Source organism: Gossypium hirsutum, chromosome A10 (assembly GCF_007990345.1).
Source record: "Gossypium hirsutum isolate 1008001.06 chromosome A10, Gossypium_hirsutum_v2.1, whole genome shotgun sequence".
In the NCBI taxonomy this organism is placed as follows: Eukaryota; Viridiplantae; Streptophyta; class Magnoliopsida; order Malvales; family Malvaceae; genus Gossypium; species Gossypium hirsutum.
In genome coordinates this window covers 55,905,037-55,922,394 of record NC_053433.1, presented here as the reverse complement: position 1 = coordinate 55,922,394, position 17,358 = coordinate 55,905,037, and the positions used below count along the sequence as shown (strand labels likewise).

Sequence of the window (17,358 nt, the reverse complement as noted above, 5' to 3'; positions counted from 1 at the left end):
ATAAGAGGATATCATCTACTCATTTCTTGGGTTATGAATTCCACTATTGTGAATGATGTTATATATTGTAAAAGTCGTATGCCCAACACATAAGCTTTTTGTTCCTTATCTATTTGAACTCAGGATTTTACTTGCATCAAAGCTGTAACGCCCTCAACTAGACGCGATTCACCAGGTCCGAATCTCTGGTTTTACAACACAAACTTAGCAAAACTTCAAAAATGGTTGAATGATACTCCTTACGTAATTCATATTATTTTTATTTATTTTAATTAAAGACTCAATTTCAAATAAACAAAGAAAAATATTTGAAAATAATATAATAAAATATTACATCAGACCTATCATAATTTAATTACAACACAAAAGTTTAATAAAGACTAACTCCAAACGGCGTAATCCTATTATACACCACTTTTCCAAATTGACAATTGTATGTATAATAACCCAGTTCGCCTTTCTTTGGCGCATTCCTAGCGTCATCCCTTTTGGCATAATCATTCATGACAATACCTAAAACATAATCATAACATTTGTAAGTTATACAAATTTAGTGAGGTTAAGTGCAAAATACCTTTAAACTTTTCTTGCTAAATTCTATATTTTAACTTTTTGGATTACCATTTCTTTCTTTGGAAAATACCTTCACATCTTCATATCTATCTATATATATATACATTATACACACTTACACCCCTTACTGTTCTTTACTTATTATCTTTCTGTAACACCCTGATTTTGGGCCTAGTCGGAACAGTGGTTTCAGGACCATAAATCCGATGATGAAATTTTTATTTTTATTATATTTTTATGGTCTACAATTTCACAGAATAATTTCTTGAAAATTTCGTTCGAAAATTTTAACGTTCGGGAACTTAATTTAGTCAAAAGGACTAAATCGTAAAAAGTGCAAAAGTTGAGTTTTACGTACTAGAGGTGTCCAATTGTTATGAAATTTTAAATTGAGGGTCCTTAAATGGTAAGACCATTGGTTAATTTTTGGACAAAAATAGACATGAAATGGTGTAATAAAATATTTTTAAGTTAGGGGTATTTTGGTAAACTAATAATTAAAAGAATTAAAAAAGAGAAATAAGCCAAATTAGCTATCATCTTCTTCATTCAACCGTTTCTACCAGTATCAGCCATGGTTAAGGTTTTTTCAAACTTCCAAGCTCGATTGTAAGTGCTCCTTAGCCCCGTTTTTAAAGTTCTTTACATTTTTAAAATCCCGGTAACTTGGTTAAGCATATTCTAGCAATAATTTAACCTAGGGTTTATATTTGGAAAAATACCCATAGGTGAAATGTGTTTATTTTGATGTTTTATGGTAGAGTATGAAGCTTGAAATTGTGTTAAATAACTTTTACTAAGCGATTTTACGTGAAAACGAGTAAAATGACATAATCGGTAAAAATACCTAATGTTCATAAGTACATGTTAGAGTGTGAATTTGATGTTGCTATAGAAGGGAAAAATGATCAGCATGTCATAAAACATAAGAAAATAGATGAAGTTTAATTTACGAGCCTAGGGGCAAAAATGTAATTTTGACAAAGTTTAGGGACAAAATTTTAATTTTTCAAAAATATGATTTTGGGTCAATTTGAATAATTTGAGTCCTAATTAGGCTATATTTGTAATGATAGAGTAAGGAAAATTGAAATTCAGGCTAAAATCGGCAAAATACCAAGTTGTGGACAAAATGGTAAAAATGGCCATTTTCGTATACGAGGTAAGTTCGTGTGTTAATAATAATGCAATACCATACTTGAATTGTAATTTTTTATTGTTATGGCATAAATTGTATGCTTTAATATGTTTAGAAAAAGTTGATGGATGGTGTGTATGATATGGAAAATGTGATGCTTGTTGTGTCATGTGAAATTGAATGGCAAATTATTATTACATGAATTGAATGTTAAATTACTATTACATGGGTTGTATGAATTGCTACACGGTTGTACCTGATGAGATTTCGACAAGTTTGTGCGCAAATAATTTATCGATTCTTTTTATTTTATTATATTTTGTTATCATATGAAATGTGGCTGCCTATGGAATGATTATTTGTTGTAAATTGCAAACTGAAAAAGGACTATGAATAAATTTGTAACACGTTGGAAAGTGAGGAATTTCCTGGTTGAGCCTTCGAAATAGAAACGATACGAATGATTTATTGTGAGGTCACTTGTGTAGTATTAAGTGCAGCCTACTATGCGTACCTGATAACTTCGATCACGTGTGTAGTACTAAGTGCAGGCTACTACGTGTATCAGATGGTTAGGTCACGTGTGTAGTACTAAGTGCAGGCTACTACATGTACCGGATAATTGGTCGCATGTGTAGTACTAAGTGCAGGCTACTATGCATACCAGATAGCCTTGTCTACAAGTGTGAAAATATGTGCAGGCAACTGAGTATCAGTTATTATTCCGAAGAGTTCAACGAGAAAATCGATTAAGTAAAAATACATGTGAACATGATTATATGATGAATAAGTGCAGGTATATGTTTATGAAAATTATGAGCAATGTGCTTGATATTTGAGTGAACTTCGATAAGACAAAATGGATTAAGTGAAATTATGTAAGAGTGAATTGTAGTAGTAAAACAGTGTTGGACAGAAGCAGTTGCGTAATTTTGAAAATTCACCAAAAATTGCGTAAGTTGAATTAAATTTCAAAAAAATTATGGAATTAAATATTAATGAGTCTATTTTCATATAAAAGAAACATGGGGAGCAAAAGAGTTCTATATTATGTGATATTCTAATTTTTGTGAGACAGTGTCAGAATGAATTCGACATCCCCTATTTCGATTTTAGAAAATCATTAAAAATTGTACAAAAATAATTATGAGTTATAATTTATATGAATAGAATCCTAAATGAGTCTAATTTCAGGAGGAATGGATGGGAACATCATCCGAGTCCCGAAATATGAGATAAATAATTTTTAGTGAAGAGATGTTAGAACTGTTGGACAGCGAAACAGGGGAAACTTTAATGAATAAACTATACTAATTGGCTAAACCAAAAATTCTGGAAATTTTATGGGTGAAAGGTATATGAGTCTAGTTTCAAGGAAAATTAACGAAACTAAATTTGGAGTTTTTTTATCTTCATATATGAATGATTTAGTAACTGTAACTCGATAAAACAGCTTAACCTGAACATATGTAATTGTACAATTATAGTGTTTTATCTTGAAAAGCGTGTTAGTAATTGCTTTTTAATTTCATATGGACTTACTAAGCGTAAAGCTTACCCCTCCTCTCTACTTCTTCAGTTTTGGCAGGTCGGCTCGGGGTTGGAGATTGTCAGAGGCAAAATCACACTATCAAGCTATCATTTTTGGGAGAATTAATTAAATATTAGAAATATCAAGTGAGTGGCATGTATAGGAAGTTGGTTTGTGATATGTATTATTATTATTATGACTTTGACCATACGTATCGGTCTGCATTGATTTATTGTATATGATCATGAGATGTGGTCCTTATCCATTATGGTTTATAAGTTTAATTAATCATGCCATGTCCTATGTTTTGATGTGATGATATAGTTAGCTTTGTTTGTTATTGCATGATTATGGATGTGTAAGTGCTCATTTATGCCACGTTATATGAATTTAAATATGAGTCTATGCAAGTGTTCAAAAATTTTTGAATTAAATGAAATTTTATGTCCCAATTTTCGTCTGTGTATGGTTAAGTCTGGTAAGGCCTCGTACCTTATTCTGGCCTTGGATACGGGTAATGGGTGTTACACTTTCAATTAACTCTTTTGCTATTTCCAGAATCTTACTAGATGGTACAATCTCTTCTATTATCATCAAACAACCTTCAACATTTATTCTAGAACAGTTGATCACTTATACTATTCTCTTGGCGGATACTACATACAAATCTTACATTTGGCGAATTCCCACGCTGAGTTTGCTAACCCAGATCTTCAACAATTCAAACATTGATTGAACCCAATACATACTCATACTGATAAGGAACCTTCCAGGTCATTCAGAAGAAATCCAAACATTTATATTTCTCAACATAAGAATACCATATTTACCAATGCTTAGAATCCACCACCCCTAGATAAGACATGATACTACTCAAAGGTGAGAGATATTAGATAATTCATATGTCAATTTTTCATAGCATAGTCAAAATTTGTACTAACGAACATTCATACCTTTTGAAATCTGAATATGCCCATTTCCTAATCTGACAGACTATTATGATGAATTCCCTCAGAAATACAAAAACGAATTTCTTATTCAGAATATGCCTTGTACGACTTGTCAAACTTTATTATCAGATTGAATAACCCAATTTATCTTCAATTCGTCAGATACTCACCATAGAACTACCTATTGAAGAGATGCCACAACTTACCCAGATTTTAACACAAGGGCGAATAACCACATTCCATCACCCAAGTATTATCAAATACATCAATAGAATGATACAGAACTTACCACATAGGCCATACAAAATACACCACCAAGACTTAGTAGATCATGCCACATAGACAAACGTACTGAATCACGTGTTTACTATCCCGATGGACTTTTACAGAAGGTGCCATGGGTTTCTTCCATATTGACTTATACATAAATTCATGTCATGATCTGCCAATTTAATTACATATTATCGAAAGCTTCACCATGACTATTCATATCATCATATCATAATATGTCATGGGACTTAGCCACATGGACTTTCACGTTTTCATGTCGTGATGTGCCAATCTAGTCTTCATCTTACTAGAGGCTACATTATGAGTGTTTTCATATCATACATTGCCATGAGTCTCAACCACATGGTCTTACACTTATTTTCATATCGTGATCTGTCAGTCTGGTTAGCAATGTTATTGTCCTACCAGAGGCATCACAAAGGACATTGTACCCAGACTTGTTTATGCACAACTGATCGATTCATATATTTCTATGTCAGACTTTACCTACATACTTACCAATCACTTTCTATTCATACAGTAGCTCATACACGATATCATTATACAAACATATCATCTTTACTATGCTTCACTCACTTACCCGTTATCTAAGGTATTATCATTATATATAAGTTTTTATCTGAACAATTAGCATGTAGGATTCAGAATAGAGACTCATATGATACTCACCTAAACTGTAGCTTGAAGCTCCAAACTCGGACATCCATCTCAACCCAGCAGCAACCATTATTTAAAGAATAAAAATTCACGATTTAAAACCCATTTTCATACAATTTGCTAACATTTTAATCATAGATAATCTCCATACAAGACCTTGCATCCATATTTACTATTCTTAAAATTGTTAACAACTTTACTTCTTCAAAAACTTAACATGCAGAGCTATAACACTTACTAGGAGGTAGAACAACCACTGATTAAGTTAAGAACTTTAGCTTTTAGCTTAATAAGAAAGAGATAATATTTATATTTTAGGAAAAAAAATAAAGAGTAATATTCAAGGAAGAAGAAACTTCTTTACGAACACTTTTGACCTATATATGTAACCAACTTCTCTTATTATATATATATAATAACAAGTGCCGACTATAACTAGAATTTGTCCTTCTTAATGGTCTGGAGGTTTTGAGAGAAACATAAATGAGTATATTGTATAATTGATATTTGACTAGACAATATAGTTGGCTCTTAACCAGTTCACATTACGAACCAGACCAGCACAGTGCTTAGACAAACTAGGCGTACTATACATATGGCGGTAACTCACTCGGCTTATACTTCACTAGATATACCCTTCTCTTAGATAACAGAATAAGAATAACCTAAAACCTTCACTTTTACGACAGTTACAATACGCCATAATCCAATTCACCAAAAGATTGTAATGTGACATAGTCCACTACACCAAACAGGTAAGGTATGCCACACTATGAACGTCACAAGTGATTAAATCTATAAATAGATTTAGGATCTATTCTACTTAGGTCATGTCTGATGTATTGTCAGTACAATTAGTCACATATATGTCTCTATCTTCTGGGATTCATCCGATTCGATGCTTAAGACAAAACATATCCCCAATTAGACTTGATAGATAACATACTAATCTTTTAATCAGTTTGCCTATTTTCAATTAGACTAAGGACATGTTTAGGTTATCTACTAATACAAGTTGTCTTTTTGTATTATGATTTGACCATGTAATACCACTTAGTATTAGTTAAATAATAGATAACCATTGAGCCAATATTTTCTTCCATTTTGCTTTGCTTGCAAAAACCATTGACGACAATATACAATAGATATTAATATGATTAATGGATATTATTATTAAACTAATTGTTCAGAAAATAAAAGTATACAAAAGGAATATAATACACTTAGGGCACTAGATCCAACACCCTACCCTGCACTATTTAACTTGTTTTGACTTTAAAAGGGTCTAATCGATCACTGATTGCAACCAAATTATAGGGGATGCCTAGGAATGACCCAATATATCTCAAAAGAGTTTTAAATAATAATTATAAAATGTATAAAGTGGAATTTGAATAAAATTGACTCAAAGTCTAAATGTAGCATCACTTGCTTAGGTTGTCAGTTTAATTCGGGTAAGGGGTGTTACACACATGCATATTCTGAAGATTTGTGCTTAACATATCAGTTTTTTCTTTGGTGTGTTGGAGGTTTTGCATTTATGTGCACTTTATGTCGCATTTGGGCCTTGCACTTTACTACATCTTGGTGTGGTGTAATTATGCTCTCATGAGCTTTGGTGTGATAGAAAGGATGTGATTTGGTACCTAGCACTTTGTGTTTTTGAGTGTGGTGGAGGATTTTTGTGAATTTGAGTCTCCTTCTACTAGTGTTTACTAAGGGAAAAGGCTACATGTCATAAGAAAGATAAAAGCAAAATATTTGGAAATAATGAATCAAATGGAAGTAATGAAATGAATCTTAAGGCTTTAAAAATGACTTAATTAAATGTTAATTTACGTATAACATAATATTGAATCATGAGGCCATATGAAATTAAGAAAGTGAAAATTGGAATTTATAGACCAATCTTAAGAATAAGGTACTTGAGTCATGAAATGTATTAAAATGAGAAGTTGAACTATAACTTCCATAATTGCAAATTACATTAGGATTTTATAACGAATGAACAAAACCTAATGTGGAATAACCCTTCATATGAGGTAAGGTAAGTTGAATATTTTCATTGATTACTTACTAAGTATTTATTCTTAACATGTTGTTTCTTGTGTGTAGATTTGTTTAGAGGTCAAATGAAGCCACATTCATTTCAGAAGGTTCAATCACCTTTTTGCAAGGTTTAAGTGTAACAACCCATTTTTTAGTGGTATAAAAAATGGTGATTTCAAAACTCTAATTTTTTTATGATCAAGTCAGTAAGTGTAACGCCTTCAACCTGACCTGATTCACTGAGTCTAGATCTCAGGTTTTACTACGCATAACTTAGCAAAATTTCAAATCAATTGAAGGATGCTCCCTACTTCATAATATTTCGTATTATTTTATTTAAAGACTCAATTTCAAAGGGACAAACAACAATATTTGAAAATAATATAACACATAAAACTTATCATAATTTAATTACAACACAAAATTTTACTAAAAACAACCACAAATAGGCGTAAGCCTACTATAAGCCAAATCCTAATATGTTCCCTGTATGCATAATATCCTAACTTGCCATTTCCATGGTGCAATCCTGGCTCGGTCTCCCCTAGCAAACACATCCTGAACAACACCTGAAACGTAAACATACATTTATAAGTTCATATGAACTAGTGAGCTTTAATATAGAATACCTTGGATTCTTTTTAATTGTATTTCTCCTTTCAATGATTTGTTTCCAAAACTATTGTAACAATCTATTTTTAGTAAAATTGGAACAGTGGTTTTGGGATCACAAATCTAATGAGTAAATTATTATTTTATTATTAATTTTAATGTCTACAATATGTTAGTAGGGTCGTATAAAAATTTCGTCAAGAAATTTTGACATTTGCATGCTTAATTAAGTAATAATGACTAAATTGCAAAAGGTGCAAAAGTAGAATTCTATTAGTAAAAGGAGTCAAGTTGCTATGAAACTTAAATGTGAGTGGATTTAAAAGGTAATTAGATCATTTTAATTGTTAGTGGATAAAGATGGACACAAATTAAGTGAAATTTAAGTTAGAAACAAGGGTTAAAAAGGTAATTAAATAAATAAGTCTTAATTAAACTAAGTAAAAATGGTATCATCTTTTTCAATTGCTTCTTTTACCGATTTTTGAAGAGGAAAAAGCCATTGTTAGGGCTTTGAGGTTCAGCTACTTCTTTTTTCTTGCTTGTAAGTGGTTTTGATTCCGTTTTTAATGATTTTTATATTTTTGAAGTCGTTGTAGCTTAATCTAGCTAGCCTAGGGACTAATTTACAAAATATTTAAAGGTCTAAAGTTTTTCCATGAACATGTTTGCATGATTTTTGACATTTAATGAAAGATTATGAGTCCCTATTGTTAAATAAATAGTTTTGTAAAAGGGTTCTCAATGAAATTTGTGAGTTTCATGATTTACCCTGTGAATGAATTTTATTTGGATATGAAAAATGTATGTTTGTTTAAGTATTAAGTTCCGTAATGCTCCGTAATTCTATTCCGGCGATGAATACGAGTTATGGGTGTTACAATTAATTACAATAATTACTCAAACATAACATCCTATGTAATTATAAATAATTACACATAAATCTAATTATTAGATGACTTTCCAAATACTAAGGTAGTGTTTTAGTGTTTGGAAAGCCACCTAATAATTAGATTAGTGTGTAATTGCATGTAGTTACACAATGATAGTATTTTGGGTAACCATTTGTAATTAGTGAGTCCCACCGAATTGGATGTAATTGGAGCACCTTAATTACACCCAAATTCAATTTAATTTTTTTTATAATACAAGTTAAAATATATATATTATAAGCATTATCATGGAAGAGTATTTGGGATGGTTATGAAAAAATATTTTTTATATTATAAATCATAAAAATTATATAATAAAAAATAATTTGTGAAATTTATAAAATTATAACAAAAAAAATATTATTTAAATCCTAAAAATATTCTAAAGTTATGACAGAATTTATCATAAAAAAATAACTTACATGTTATAAAAGGATTATAATATATATATTTATAAAAAGTTTTGGTCAAAAAGTATGAACATAATTTATTTATGTGTTCATGCTACATATTATAAAAATAATATACTTATTCATAAAAAAATATTATTGTATTTTTAACTAAAAGACAACTTTTTAAAATTACGAAAATAATATTTTTTTATAACAATTAATAATTGTTTTTATAAAAGTTTATATATTACAAATTTTATATTATTTTTACTTAATTTATGTATTATAAAAAGGGATACAACTTAGCATAAATTTTTCTTCAAATTAAGTATATATATATTTAATTAAAGCTACAAATTATTTGGATTATGAATTCAAATATTATAAGGTCGATAGTAGATATGCAAATAGAAAATATTTTCTTACACCATATCACAGTAGATACCATTTGAGAGAATGGTGTTAGACATAAACACCATATATAGCTCGCAAACTCTTTAATATTATATATTCAAAGCTTCGTAATATGATCAAAAAGACATTTTTTGTCCTAAAAAGATATTTTCTATATTAATAACATTATCTTAGTATAACATAAAAAAGAGGTTTGGTCATGCTAACATGTTGCATATTTTATAACTTTAATCATAAGTGAAATTGAAATGATTCATACTTCGAAAAGTATATTAGAGAAGAATATATTGATAATTTTAATGATACAAATTCAAATTCAGAAAATGAGAATGAACTTATGTTAAGTATTAAAGAAGGAATAATCCAATAAATATGCAGTAAAACAATTAGATAAAATTATATATAATATTTTTTCTTACTATTTTTTAGACTAACATAACATATTCGATGATTTAATTTTAATTTTTATTACTTATTTAGAAATTATTTTTAACAAAATTCATATATTAAAATTTAAATAAAAAGTCATATATAATAAAATTTAAATCAAATAGAAACGGTAAAACCTGAAATCGAACACTAGAAATCTCAGCCAACTCTTGCAGCACCTAATTGGTGTACCAAATCGGGAATTCCCAAATTATAGTTTCAAATAAAAAACATAAATTTGCATTTGACGAATGAGGAATAAAAAAAAAAATTAAACAGATAAGAAAGAAAAAATTGAACTGTAGAAGTACTACGGTTCCTCTAGATTCTAGGGTTTCTCTTTCATTTTCTACTAAAAAAGCCAGGGGAGCGGTTCCTTCCAACTTTTTTTTCCCTCTCCGCTCCCTTCCCTTCAATTTCCTTCAACTTTCTCGCCAATTGCCCCATGCTTTTCCCTCCTGCCAAACAGATCCCTTCTTCATACTCCCGTCTCCAACCCTCTTTCTCTCCCCCAATCCCTCTTTTCTTCTTCTCTTTTTCAATTCCTCATCTCTAAAATTACAGCTTTGGCCCCCCAACCTCAATGCAGCTCCCCGATTCCACCGACATCATTGACAACCTCCCGGAGAATCCCGGCCAAAAACTCAACCAACCCAAAGACAAAAACAACGACGACGATAATGACTCTAATAGCACAGCCGAAACCGCCGCCGTCGATGGCAACGATGACAACAACGACCGTAGCAATGGTTATACCGATGGAGACTCAGTTCTCGATGTTTCCGGGAAAAGCGTGGAGTTTTCTATATTGGGGGACTCGAAGGAGTCCGTGGACGGGCTTTATTTGTACAAGAACGTGTTCAATTTGATTCCGAAATCGGTTGGGGCGTTAAGTCGGTTAAGGAATTTGAAGTTCTTTGGAAATGAAATTAATTTGTTTCCGTCGGAAGTGGGGGGTTTGGTAGGGTTAGAGTGTTTACAGGTGAAGATATCGTCACCTGGTTTCAATGGGATGTCTTTAAGCAAGTTGAAAGGGTTAAAAGAGCTGGAACTTAGTAGGGTTCCACCTCGTTCTTCGGTTTTGACTCTCTTGAGTGAGATTTCTGGGCTTAAGTGCTTGACGAGGCTTTCCGTTTGTTATTTTTCCATTAGGTATGTGTTTTATCAACCCTTTTGTCCATTTTATTTTGAGTTATGTTAAATGTTTTTGGATTAATTTTTAGCATATGTTTTTATTCGTATTCTATGTTATGTTAGTAAAGGTATCTTTTTTATTTGCTTTGTTCCATTAGTTGATATTATTCCAAATTTTAAGTGTGAATCTGATTAAGAAATCTTGTGATTCATAATGCTGCGAAAGATGAAGTTTGCATAAGAATTAAATGAGATTTAAGTAGTTCAAAGTGTCATCTAATACCTACTACTTATGATTCATAACGCTAGGCTACTGTCCAAAGTAGTACCTACTACTTATTGTCAACAGATAAGGTTTTGATTCTTATTTTTGGATGCACTGTAAAGAAAAGAAGCAATGTCTTAGCTCCCATCAATTCCTGATGGGGTAGATCTGTGGGTGTGCAGGGCATGGGAAAAATGCATGACCTTTATGTTTCTTTTTCCTGCAGATATCTTCCTCCAGAAATTGGATGCTTAAAGAATTTGGAATATCTGGATCTGTCATTCAATAAGATAAAGAGTTTGCCAATTGAAATTAGTTATTTGAATGATTTGATATTGCTGAAAGTTGCCAATAATAAATTGGTGGAATTGCCTTTGGGCTTGTCGTCATTACAGAGATTGGAGAACTTGGACTTATCAAATAATAGGTTGACGTCACTGGGGTCTCTTGAGCTTAGCCTAATGCCTAACCTTCAGACTTTGAATCTTCAGGTGCTTATCATAACTGTGGACTTAGATTTACCCCTATCCTTTAATCTCTTGTGAAGATTTAAATGAGCAATTATACTCAAAATGTTATCATCACCTGTTATTTGCTTGTTCTGACCAGTTTATAATACTTTAGATGGTCCTAATTCAAAGACCTTCCTATGATTCTTTAGAATGCATTAAATTTCAATTTGGCTACAGTTTTATTTTAAGATGCATAATGGCATGCTATTTCTACTTAAGTAGCAAATGCTGAGGGGGTAAACATAGATATAAGTATTGTACCATGTCTAATTGGATTATGTATTTATTTATCCGTAACTTGTATGTCACATCATACTTATTTTGTGTGCTTGGATTTCATTGCACTTACAGTTAGTTGTCATTAGTAATTTTCCTGATATCCTAAGTCCAAACTAGATGTACCAGTTGACTAAAATTTTATTTGAAGATGTGTACTGGCATGCGATTTCTACTTAAGCAGCAAATGTTGAGGGGGTTAAACATAGACACAAGTATCGTGCTACTTCTAATTGGATTATGTATTAAATGATCTGTAACTTGTATGTCACATCATATTTATTCTATGTGCTTGGATTTCATTGCACTTACAGTTAGTTGTCGCTAGTATTTTTTCTGTTATCCTAAGTCCGAACTAGATGTTCCATTTTACTCAGGATATGCTTGTTTTCAGCTCATGCTATTTAATTAATATCAGCGTTGCACAAGTATGCTATAAGTTTCAACTTTTTGCTGGCCTTGTTGGAGTAGATCAGATTATTTTCATTGTAATAGGTGGATTAGGTTGTAGTTTGTACGTTAAAACTTTAACACGTTTGCACATCATCTTTTTTTTTTGGGGAATCTAACCTCTTTGCCTTTGTTTTCATACATATACATCATTATCTAGTATAATAAACTTGTAAGCTGTTTTCAAACACCTTCTTGGATATGCTGCAATTTGGAAGGAAATGGCAGAGCTGTCTCCAGTGATGAGTTTACCAGTTCTTCAGTTGAAATGGATGTATATGAAACTACTGGTCAGGATAATGATGGAAGTGTGTCTTATAATGGTAAGTTGTTTGTCATAAGTTTTTGTTATATAATAATTCTCTTATTGCATTTTCATGATATATTTTCCATTCTCCTAAATTAACCCTTAACACTTAAATTAATTACATTCAAATTTTGAACTAGGCTCTCATAAGACCTCATCAGGCATCTTAACCGTGCCATTGGCAAATAGTAGATATATTGCAGCTCGGAGATCAAGTAAACGATGGAAGAGGAGACATTATCTGCAGCAAAGAGCTCGACAAGAACGTCTAAACAACAGCAGAAAGTGGAAAGGGGAAGGACATGCTGAGGTGCATACTGTGAAGGCAGGTGGAGAATCTCCAGGTGATAATGATGTCCTTGCCTCAAGTACTGGTATAGAAGCTGCATCTGAACTTGTAGGTAAAGATGATGATAAGCCATTACATATATTAGAAGCCAAAAATGAAAAAATCAGTAGTGTTAGGCATGAGGATGATACAGTTACTTATGAAAAGAGGCTTGAAGTGAAAAATAGTACCTCAGATCGTTTTGAGTCAAGAAGTAAAGGGAGTGAAGATGAGTGTTCACGGCTTGATGCATCTTTGCCCCTAGTAAGAGGAGCTATTGAACAGGACGAAGGTTCATCGTCAGAAATATACAAGTCAAATTTTAAGTCGAAACGGCAATCTGATCGGGATCTTAGTAATCCAAAACCATGCAAGTCTAGAAAACCAACAGATTATTGCTCCAATCTATCACGAAAGTATAGTACCACTTCATTTTGTGGAACTGAAGATTACCTACCAGATGGCTTTTATGATGCCGGACGTGATCGCCCCTTCATGCCATTGAGTAGCTATGAGCAGATCTTTCATCTCGAATCACGTGAAGTAATTCTTGTTGACAGGTAATTTTACATGCAGAGTAGGAATTAAGTTGCTTTGTAAATCAAGACTACTAGCTTTTGCTTAATTGGTTTGCAAACAATATTTCTGATCTAATTGAGAAATGGTTATGTCTACTGTTTTCTATAGGGAAAGAGATGAAGAGCTGGATGCAATTGCTCTCTCTGCTCAAGCTTTGGTCATTCATTTGAAGCATTTAAATGGCTTAGCTAAAGATAAAGAGCGGGTTCCCCTTGATAACTTTCAGATAGCATCTTTGCTTGCTCTTTTTATTTCTGATCATTTTGGAGGGAGTGATAGAAGTGGTATGGTTGAAAGGACTCGAAAAGCGGTATCTGGTTCTAATTACAAGAAGCCTTTCATTTGCACCTGTACAACCGGAAATGGTGACAGTGTTTGTGCGTCAAACAAGACCTTGAATACTGTAGAAGATATTGTATTCTCTGATCTCTGTGAGAGATCTTTAAGGTCAATAAAGTCAAGGAGGAAATCGATCGTTGTTCCATTAGGTACCCTTCAATTTGGAGTGTGTAGGCATAGAGCACTGCTCATGAAGGTAACTATTTTCCCTTGGTTCTTTTTTTGTTTGATATTAATCAATTTAGTTTATTTTTATTATTATTTTTATTAGGACCTTATATGACTTCAATTACTGCAGTATTTATGTGATCGAATGGAACCACCAGTTCCTTGTGAGCTTATCAGGGGATACTTGGATTTTATGCCCCATGCCTGGAATATCATTCCCATAAAGAGAGGGGATTCATGGGTTCGCCTGGTGGTTGATGCTTGTCATCCGCATGACATACGTGAAGAGATAGATCCTGAATACTTTTGCAGGTCAATCTCTGGATGCAAATATTGTTAAATGTCTGTATTTAAAAAATGTTTTTGGAGGTTCCTGTTTCTAGCATATTTTGTGACATAACCAATTTGAAGATTTGGTCTCACTATAGCGCTGCAGATTTGGAATCTGGAAAGAGTTTGTGAAAGCTCAATTTTGTATTTAATATTTTTCCAATATTAACTGAGCCGATAACGTGGTTTTGAATTATTTGTTCCTTCTATCTTGTGGAGAACTTGTGTCTGTGTGTTCTAGATAAGATGTGATGCTGTAATTTTTTTTTTCTTTGTAAAATTCGTTTTTTCATTCGCTGATAGCTGACTGCTTTTTGTTATAGATACGTACCCCTTAGTCGAACAAAAGTACCTGTTACATCTGAAAGCATTCCTGTCTTGAGTTCCTTCCCTTCTATGACCACAAGTGATGAAATTGAAAGAGTGGCCTCCAGTTCTCTCCTTCGGTGCAAATTTGGATCATTGGATGCTGCAGCGAAGGTTTGTTATTTATATTGTCAGGTTTAGTTCGTATTGCTTGAACTAGGGATTTGATGAATATTAGATTGTTTAATGGGTTTTTAGATATATGAGTTGAGTGTGATTGTTTTTGATGCAGGTATCCTTCTCATGCCATTCTCATGCCTTTCAATAAACTGATAGTTCTTTTTGAGTTATTAATTTTTGTCTGATTTGGATTTGCAGGTGCGTACTCTAGAAATTAATGGTGCTTCATTAGATGAGGTTAAAAATTTTGAGTACAGTTGCCTGGGGGAAGTAAGAATACTGGGTGCTTTGAAACACGCCTGCATAGTAGAAATGTATGGACATCAAATAACCTCGAAGTGGATTTCTGTGGGAGATGGAGAAGCGGAGCATCGAATCTTGCAGTCAACAATTTTAATGGAATACATAAAAGGAGGATCCTTGAAGGTACTGATTTTTTTGTGTTTTCTGATTACTTGAGTTGTGTTTAAACCTATTTATCCTGTTGCTTATTAGCAGACTCATATTGAGAAACTAGCTAAAGCTGGTGAGAAACATATCCCTGTGGATTTTGCCTTGTGTATTGCACGTGATGTTGCATCTGCATTGGCCGAGTTGCACTCAAAGCACATTATTCATCGTGATATAAAAAGTGAAAACATTCTGATCGATTTGGATGGAAAGAGAGTTGATGGGAGCCCTGTTGTGAAGCTCTGTGATTTTGATAGAGCAGTACCTCTTAGGTCTTCCCTGCATACATGCTGTATTGCTCATTTAGGGATACCTCCTCCAGATGTTTGTGTTGGAACACCTCGTTGGATGGCTCCTGAGGTTCTAGGCGCAATGCATAAGCGTAATCCTTATGGGCTTGTAAGTTTTTCTCTTGCCATTTTGGCATTGATTTTTGAATTGATGTTTCCTTGATTTGATGAAAATGATTTGAGTTGTATGAGCAGAGCAGATAGATTTGATGATAAATGCAAAGATGATTTACCTGGTAGATTGATGTTATGTTGCATAGAAAAAGGAGGGGGAGGAGTGGGAAAGTGGGTATAATGTTTAGAGGTAGCATTTAGGTATCAGCTGAAGTGATATGTTACTTGCTATATCTGCTTTGAGTTTTATTCGACTGGATCTGTGTTTTACGCGAAGTGCATTGCTTGTGTGGATGTGAAGTCTGTTTCTAATTGGTTGCAGGAAGTGGACATTTGGTCATTTGGATGCCTGCTTTATGAATTGTTGACTCTCCAAGTTCCGTATTCTGGGTTATCTGAGCTTCATATTCATGAACTTATTCAGGTAACACCGATAGTAAATTCTGAGCTTTATCATATCTTCTTCTTTATACCTTTGGTCTAAGCAGGTTGTTGTTCTTATCTATACATTGCAGATGGGTGAGCGTCCACGACTACCTGAAGATCTGGAGGCATTGGAATCGACTGAAAGTGTAATGACCCAATCTGGAACAGAGGCTGAAACTGAAACACTTAGATTTCTTGTTGATATCTTCCGTAAATGTACAGAGGAGAATCCCGTTGATCGTCCATCAGCCAACAACCTTTATGATATGTTGGTCAAATACACAAATGATTTCAGGAATTCGAGTTAAGAACATGTAGGTTGGCCGATTTTAATAATTATTGCCCCTCATTGTTAGCCTGAATATGTTATTTCATTACATTTAATGTGTATTCCATTGGGAATCAGAGTTATGGATCTCTTCAGGAATTAATTACCCACACAAGTAGTTGCACTGACTAGGATTAGCAGCCTGACTTAGTTTTGTTGTGTACTAGCAATAAAAACAAGGAATTAGATGTATCCAGCATGTTATCTGTAATGTTATTGAGATCTGTAAATTTTTGTAGGTAGTTGATTTTGGTTGTCCAATCCATAGCTTTCAAATGAATCTATTTCACAATGTATTATGTACCAAATTTCCCAGTTATTGATTGTATTTTTCAGAATTGAGTCCTTTAAGAATGTGGCATTCAATTTAAGTATCCATGGATTCCTGACTGCTGGTTCGTTAAATGTCACTTCAGTATGTATGGTCTTTAAAATATATTTTTTAATAGTGCTGCCTATTGGCCTTAAATTTTATTTTTTTGATGTTTGAGGTTGTTTGATCTGTGGAAAGTCCAGCACAGAATTAAATGTGCGATTTAACTTGCAAATTCATGTTGGATTGACTTTAAATAGGTAAATTGCATTTTTTTTCTATAATAGTATTAATT

At 32.7% G+C, this 17,358-nt stretch overlaps 1 protein-coding gene across 1 annotated transcript; it reads left to right on the top strand.

Annotated features, from left to right (window-relative positions):
• Positions 1-10,153: 10,153 nt before the first annotated feature.
• LOC107897927 (uncharacterized) lies at positions 10,154-17,088 on the top strand. Its single transcript, XM_041079759.1, has 11 exons — positions 10,154-11,120; positions 11,594-11,858; positions 12,766-12,928; positions 13,053-13,800; positions 13,928-14,354; positions 14,457-14,638; positions 14,980-15,136; positions 15,341-15,568; positions 15,641-15,991; positions 16,319-16,420; positions 16,512-17,088. Exons 1-11 carry the CDS (start codon positions 10,552-10,554, stop codon positions 16,728-16,730), a joined length of 3,411 nt encoding a protein of 1,136 aa, XP_040935693.1. The 5' UTR covers positions 10,154-10,551; the 3' UTR covers positions 16,731-17,088.
• Positions 17,089-17,358: the final 270 nt, after the last annotated feature.